Source organism: Alosa alosa, chromosome 15 (assembly GCF_017589495.1).
Source record: "Alosa alosa isolate M-15738 ecotype Scorff River chromosome 15, AALO_Geno_1.1, whole genome shotgun sequence".
Classification (NCBI taxonomy): domain Eukaryota; kingdom Metazoa; phylum Chordata; class Actinopteri; order Clupeiformes; family Clupeidae; genus Alosa; species Alosa alosa.
The window spans coordinates 4782892-4790811 of record NC_063203.1 but is presented as its reverse complement, the minus strand read 5'-3'; the positions used below and the strand labels follow the sequence as shown (position 1 = coordinate 4790811).

Here is a 7920-nt window from a genome sequence, read left to right as displayed (position 1 = left end):
CTACTGTAGGTTCAAAACCTGATGTTCTATATATCTACTCTTTATGATTTCTAATACTACTTCTAATACCATCCACCTGTCCCCAGTCATCTGGCCTGTGTGCAAAAGAAGTGCTCCACCCCCACCCCCCACTATGATATAAAATCAGTTTAAAGAATGAATGGTCTGATAAGATATTAAGATGGTGCTCCTGTGCACATGGTTTCTCATCACACTGGTACCCGCTGCAAACACCCTCTGCAGGCTGTGGAGAGAACATGACCCTCCACAGCTCAGCATGGATGGGGATGTGATAATTGGAGGTATTTTTTCTTTTCACAACAGCTGGATAGAAAGGAGGCCCTCATTTACAACAGGGCCAGAACACCCACAGTGCAAAAGGTGAGCAGTCATCAGAACTTAAAACCAACGTGAGAATTTCACACTCTTTTGACATTAACTGAATGTACAACTAATTTATTGTGAATCTGCTCACTCTAACTGGCATTATTTCTTACAGTTTAAGCCTCAGAGAATTTCAGAATGCACAAACTATGGTATTTGCCATTGAAGAAATCAACAATAGTACCATTATTCTTCCCGGTGTGCAACTCGGATATAGGATCTATGATTCGTGTGGTTCTGTGGAAATGGCAGTGAGAGCTGCTTTATCTCTGATGAATGGGCAGGATTATCCAACCAACACTTCATGTTCTCATCCAGATACTGTCCAAGTCATCATAGCAGAGACATCATCCACTCCTACAATTGCCATTTCTGCAGCAGTTGGACCTTTGAATGTACCTGTGGTAGGACCATGTACAGCATTTCTAATCATTTGATTCTCACAGAATTAATTTGGTTTGTGTGTGTTATTACATTATACAGCTGAGAATATGACGATATTTATTCTAAAGGACCTTTGTATACATCAGAGCATCTATGAGCAAATGAATGTTATTTATGACATAGTATTGTTATAGTATGTACTGAAAGTTCACCAACTGAGTATTGATTGATGCATCCAAATTATGTGTGTATAAAAGGCAATGTACACTGCAATTTCAAAGAAAATGATAAGCCCCTAAAGATGGAAAATACCAACTATAATTTGTGTTCTCTTATAGATCAGTCACTTTGCCACTTGTGCATGTCTCAGTGACAAAATGAAACATCCATCCTTCTTCAGAACCATCCCTAGTGACTACTACCAAAGCAGAGCGCTGGCCCAGTTAGTCAAACACTTTGGCTGGACCTGGGTAGGAGCCATATGCAGTGATAATGACTACGGGAACAATGGGATGATCACTTTTATCAAAGCTGCCATGGAGGAAGGAGTGTGTATCGAGTTCTCTGAACCATTCTTTAGGACCAACCCAAGGGAAGACATTTTGAGAATAGTTGATGTTATTAAAAAGTCCACATCAAAAGTGATTGTTGCATTTGTTTCTTACTCTGATATGGAAGTCTTATTGAAAGAACTTGCTACTGAAAACATTACTGGTTTGCAGTGGATTGGTAGCGAATCCTGGATTTCTGACAAAAATATTGCAAGAGGTCAATGGCACAATATTTTACAAGGCTCTATGGGTTTCGCAATTCCAAAAGCTAAAATAAAAGGCTTGGAAGAATTTCTTGCTAATCTTGACCAGTCAACCAAAATACCTCTCTATCAGGAATTGCTAGAGACCATCTTTGATTGTCAACTTAGTAGAAACAGCCATATGGACAGAGAACTGTGCAATGGCAATGAACGCCTGAGTGATGTACACAACCAATACACAGATATATCCGATTTGCAAATTGCAAATAATGTTTACAAGGCAGTGTATGCCGCTGCCCATGTTTTGGATGGGATGAGAGTCTGCACAGGAACAGGAAGAGAGAAATCTAGTGGTAAACCCTGTATGAAATCCACTGATGAAGTCAGACCCTGGCAGGTAAACTGAATTTTTAAGATACAATAATAAGTAATGATGCTTTAAAAAGATTTTCTTACATGATCACCATTGTTTAAGGTTCTTGAAAACATGAGGAATGTACATTTCAACATCCAAAGTGGAGAGGACATATATTTTGATGCAAATGGAGACCCTGCAGCTAGGTATGACCTGCTCAACTGGCAACCGGGTCCAGATGGTGAAATAAAGTTCATTAAAGTGGGTTTCTATGATGCTTCTTTACAAGACCCTCTTCAGCTGTCAGCAACAAACAGCAGCATAGTCTGGACTCAAAGCCAACATGAGGTGAGATTTAGGCAGACATACTACACTGAGTAAACACAGTAGCTTTTAAAGCAAATGCTAAGAGACAATGCCATTTGTGACACAGGTGCCTGTGTCTGTGTGCAGTGAGAGCTGTCCTCCAGGCACCAGGAAGGCTGTACAGAAAGGCAGACCTGTCTGCTGCTATGACTGTATACCATGTGGAGAAGGAGAGATCAGCAATGAAACAGGTATTGCAACAGTGTAGTAATCACAAATAATGAATATGTTTCATACAACACAGAGTTCAAGAGATATTGCGGCACAGAATAAAAATCATCTGTGCTAAAAGAATCAGTGCAAATTCAGATTTGTCCTGTATGTTACCTTTTTATGAACACTGGTTACACCAGATCGGTATTATGTTACTATAAGTACTATGTTAATATAAGATAAATCACCAATAAAACAGTCACCAAAACAGGAATGCTTGTTTTACAAAAAGTCTTATGCACATCTTATTACAGATTATGTAAATGTAGTATCACCTTCCAAAAAGATATTTTAAAAATCTTCAAGTTTTAGATTAAACAAAACCAATAATTACGTTGTATATTGTTTACAGATTCAGTCAGCTGCTTCAGATGTCCATTGGACCTCTGGCCAAATACACAGAGAGATACATGTGTCTTGAAGTCCATGGAATATCTCTCATTTGAGGAAGTCATGGGAAGAGTTCTAGTGTCTTTCTCATTGCTAGGTGTGTCAATGACTTTGTGCACAGCAGTAGTTTTTTTAAAGAACAAAGAAACTCCCATTGTAAAGGCTAATAATTCAGAACTTAGTTTTCTTTTATTATTTTCATTAAAATTGTGTTTCCTTTGCTCTCTTACTTTCATTGGTCGGCCCTCTGAGTGGTCCTGTATGTTGCGTCACACAGCGTTTGGGATCACCTTTGTTCTCTGCATCTCCTGTGTTCTGGGGAAAACAATAGTGGTGTTAATGGCCTTCAGAGCCACTCTTCCAGGCAGTAATGTCATGAAGTGGTTTGGGCCTCTGCAACAGAGACTCAGTGTTCTTGGCTTCACTCTCATACAAGTGCTTATATGTGTCCTGTGGTTAACTATATCCCCTCCATTCCCATATCAGAATATGAACATATACAAAGACAAAATCATTCTTGAGTGTGATGTGGGGTCAGCCATAGGATTCTGGGCCATATTAGGCTATATTGGACTCCTTGCTATCTTGTGTTTCATACTGGCTTTTTTGGCTCGAAAACTACCTGACAACTTTAATGAAGCCAAATTCATCACATTCAGTATGCTGATATTCTGTGCAGTCTGGATCACCTTCATACCAGCGTACGTTAGCTCTCCTGGAAAATTCACTGTTGCAGTAGAGATATTTGCCATACTTGCTTCTAGTTTTGGATTACTTTTCTGTATTTTTATTCCCAAGTGTTATATTATACTTCTCAAACCAGAAAAAAATACAAAAAAGCACATGATGAGGAAAATGCCAAGGAAATCCCTCTAGAAAAAAATTCTATTGTATAAGCACTTTTAAAATATTTCGGTAGAATTTATTTTCACTAACAAAGAACTTAAATAGCATACATAACACCCAGTGCAATAAAATGTGTTATAATTTACCATCTTGGCTTTTCTACTGTAATTGCTAAAAAGATCTGAATGATATCAATGCCTTCATATGAGCCTTTTCTGGGTAGTGTAAGGCCAGCCTTTTTGCATTCCTGAGGCAGATGAGGAATTCTCATTGCAGAATGTCCTTTGTAGTCAATTTACCTCCGTTTGTATTTGTTTGCTGCTATTGACCGTTCGCAAAAGCCACGCCCCCTAGTTATTGTTACTACGCCCGTCAAACTCAGAATGGAGTTGTCTAGAAATTCAATGGTACAGTAGCTGTTAAGACTCTGTAAAAGTTACAGCACAAGAGGCTCTTTTAGAGAGCCACTGACCTAAATTCATTTACAATCATTTACAATCCGTTGAAAGACTGCAGTATGACATGGAGACACATGTACTCATAAAAACTCATATCTAGCTTTGTTGGGTGACAAACTTAAACAGGAGGCGAGTGTGATTCACTGATATTAATATTAGCTGTGCTAGATAGATTTGCATGCATGTTACAAGGACACTGGGCCATGTCATGTAAGGAACATGGTGCTGCCAAAAAAAGGAAACATAGCCTAAATTGCAGAGCCACTTCAACTTTATTATAGCCTGACGAGCCAGACCCACATTAAAATGTAGGGTCTGGGCCCTCACCGTTAGCAGTGCTCAGTCTGAGGGGTGGGATAATCGGTTGTCTTTCAAATTCCCTCTTCACGTAATAGGACAGCGCTGAGTCCCATGCGTTTCCCACTAGCGGAGCTAGTTGGCTAGTTCAAACTTCTGCCAACTTAATAAAAGCTTAACTTGTGTCACACTGTTCGCTAACAGCAACATCCATCTTATTTGTTTTCAAGTAGCAGGGAATTCAAGCCAAACCGTTGCAACTCTGCCATCAATCATTATGTTAAGCCCGCCTAACGACTCTATAGACGATTTGATTAGCCTGATAGAAGTATAATTTTTCGAGCTCACAAGCTAAAGGAGAGTTGCTAGACTAGCCCTGGCAGCAAATGTAGCTTGCTGCCGCTAGGGTGCGTCTAGATTTCTAGGCTAACTTTATTATTATTATATGGTGAATAAATGTTATACTACTGTGCACAGCCCACTGATCTATAGCACAGCCCCATGCTTCTCTGACGTGACGAAGCTAGCACGTTATTACCAGCGGTTAGCTAACTATGCTATCGTTAGTTATCAAGTCTCCTCCAAGTGACAATCATTTTATATACAATGCTGGCAATGCTGAAAACAATTAAAATCTTTATTTATTACATTACATTCCTTACTTACATAGAGTTGACTGTGTGGCTTAATCCACAGATGTGGTGAAGCACTGTTTTCGTTATGGTTTGCTAAGAAGTAATGTTAACCCTTTGCTTTAAAATAGTGGAGATCTGGGATGAGAGAATTTAATCTAATTTAACATAATTACAGAAAACTTAATCAAGATTGAAAGGCATTTTTCTGTGTATCGGTGTTGTGTTTATGTCATTTGACTGTCCTTTTCAACTCACTCAACTCAATATCACTATAAAATCCCATAAACCGGACAAATATCAAGGCTCCCAATACATTTCTATGGAGCCGTAAGGTGAAGTTGACGGGCCATGTCTGCCTGCACGGAGCTACTGGACTGCCATTGGCTCATCTGCATTCGATGGGCGGGGTTTTGTGAACGGTCAATTGTCTTAGCTCCCATTTGGCGGTGGTTCCAGGGTACCCTGCTAAGCAACCCCCATAGTCTCCTCTCTCTCCAATCTGGAACTCTTCCTGAACTCAACTACTGAAAACTGAAATGTAACTGTCAAATGACAAATGATAATGTATCTGTGTTTGATATATTTTTTAATGTCTCAGTGCGAGAAGTAAAAGGATTTATAGAACTGTAAAATAAGTGAGTATATGTTTTTCTGTAGTCTGGGAGAAAATGGTCTGTGTTCTGATGAAAACACTCCCATCACCTCCTGTTGATCTAATAAGGATACCCTGTGGAGGTCCATGGTTTCCATTAGTGAATAATATCTATAGCTGCTTTCAGACACGTCCTCCACAGTATGGGGGGAAGTCTCCTACTTGCTTTTTTTACGTGCTTCAGTTACACACTTCTGTGTTACGCGCATTCTCCCATTTCGCTTCTGTCACATCCACAGCGCGCAAGTTCGAAATCAAGGCGCCCTTTTGAAAGAGACGTGATTTATTTAAAACAGAACCTTTGATTTTGAAAATGTAAGCATGGTGAACTGAATAGCGAACGACCTACAGTAAAATGGTGGGTCATCACATAGCCTAAAAAATAAATGAATTAACAAAATTTTACTTTTGCTCTGAGGTTTGCTTATAAAGAGTCAAGACATGATTGAGGTGTGTAGATTCATAATTTAAAAACTCACAGTTGAGAAAGAAAGTTTCAAGCTGTTTCTAATTATATCAATTTATCTATGCTAACAAAGCTGTAGACTGACCTGCAGTTGCAGTTTCAAATACAGTAGAGAGACTGGAATAACACTACCAGCCTCCATGGGAAACAAATCAGAGAAAGGAGAATATAAACGATGCTGCTTGAACATAGTGCAGGCATCTGTGCAAATGTATGGAGGACTTTGGTCAAGTTGGAAAGAAATGGACAGATTCGAACAAAGTAGAATATGAGATTATGACTTCACATCAAGTTAAAACTGATCATGTGATAAATTATGTGATTAATCGCGATTATACTATAGAAATTCACCGATTAATCACGATTATGTATTTTTTAAAACATTTGACAGCCCTAATATTTATGGTATTTGTTTCAGTTTTTATTATTGATATTTGATGTTATTATTACTATTTTGCTTAATATTGCTGATAGGCCTAAGCGGGGGTCCTCCCCAGGAAATTTGTGAAATTCTGGCAGCTAAACACACCATTTTAATGCAGTTTGGGAGGGACAGAAAAAGGCCTACTCCTTAACAGAGCAAGCAGGGCTCGTCTTCTGTCTTACTAAGCTATGTGACATGAATATTGGCTACCTGTATATAGTTATCACTTTACTGCTGACACTAGGCTACCCTGCATGAAGACACATTTCACGTTAATAATAGAAATGTTAGCAAAACTATAGCTTTTAAACGGAGATGCATATCTCTCTCATTCATTTGTTTGCGCATTGGGCACTCATAGGCTACCACTACCACCTAATTGTATGCCTCTATATTTGATGACACCAAATTAAGTATGATAAGGGAAACTTTTAGCTTCTTTCACAAATCATTCAATTGTGCCACAAATTAACAGACAGAAGCCGGGTGTAGGCTAATTTAAATTTGTGGCTCCGTGGACCAGCAGTCTACTCATCAAGGAGGCTCAGAGTTTGAGAAACGCTGCAGATCAGAGAAAGCCCTGGTAACAGAAAGGCAGGCATTATTTTGTTGTCACTATACAGTAGCCTATGGAAAATGAACCAATGGGCTGCTGTCAGCTCTTTAACTTCATATGGGATGGGCATTTTTAGGCTTTCCCCCCCAAAATTGCACTGTGCCTACTTCAGAGGCCACTGTTCCCACCTAGTTTGCCCTACCATCAAATGCTTGGCCTCTTTAGAAAGCTGAGACCTTGTAGTTACTTAGGGAATAATCAGAATAGCTGTGCGAAGTACTGGCACATGGACAGAGGCTAGAATATTGTTTTTTTTATTTCTGCCGGATAACAAGCATCTCTGAATTGACCACATTTCAGCCCTCTAGAGGTAACTTGAGATGACTTAGAAACACAGCTGAGCCCTAGCACCAGGTCTTGTGAACCTGTGTGAAAAAGTAGATCAATAAAAAATGAGAAATTAGTACTTTAGACCATTATTTCCCAAGGTATGCTCATGCGTTTTGTAAAATGCCCTATGGAAACTCCCCATAGGACTTTTGGGTTCCCAAAATGCATACTGACAATAAAAGCCTTACAGTGTGGCAACCTCTTGGTGTAGAAGCATAAGCCTGGTCTCAAATGAAAGGTAACACTCTGAGGTTTCTTGCAGACTATTTGGATTGTATATCAGGGGTTGTGATATAGAATAGAATATAGAAGATGGACTATACATCTGCACAACTAATATTGGAAAAAAC

General features: G+C 39.2%; 1 protein-coding gene across 1 annotated transcript; it reads left to right on the top strand.

Annotated features, from left to right (window-relative positions):
- The first annotated feature begins 262 nt into the window (after nt 1-262).
- LOC125308347 (extracellular calcium-sensing receptor-like) lies at nt 263-3722 on the top strand. Its single transcript, XM_048264788.1, has 6 exons — nt 263-381; nt 500-788; nt 1107-1919; nt 1998-2225; nt 2311-2434; nt 2809-3722. The coding sequence occupies exons 1-6, from the start codon at nt 278-280 to the stop codon at nt 3720-3722; spliced, it is 2472 nt and encodes an 823-aa protein (XP_048120745.1). The 5' UTR covers nt 263-277.
- Nucleotides 3723-7920: the final 4198 nt, after the last annotated feature.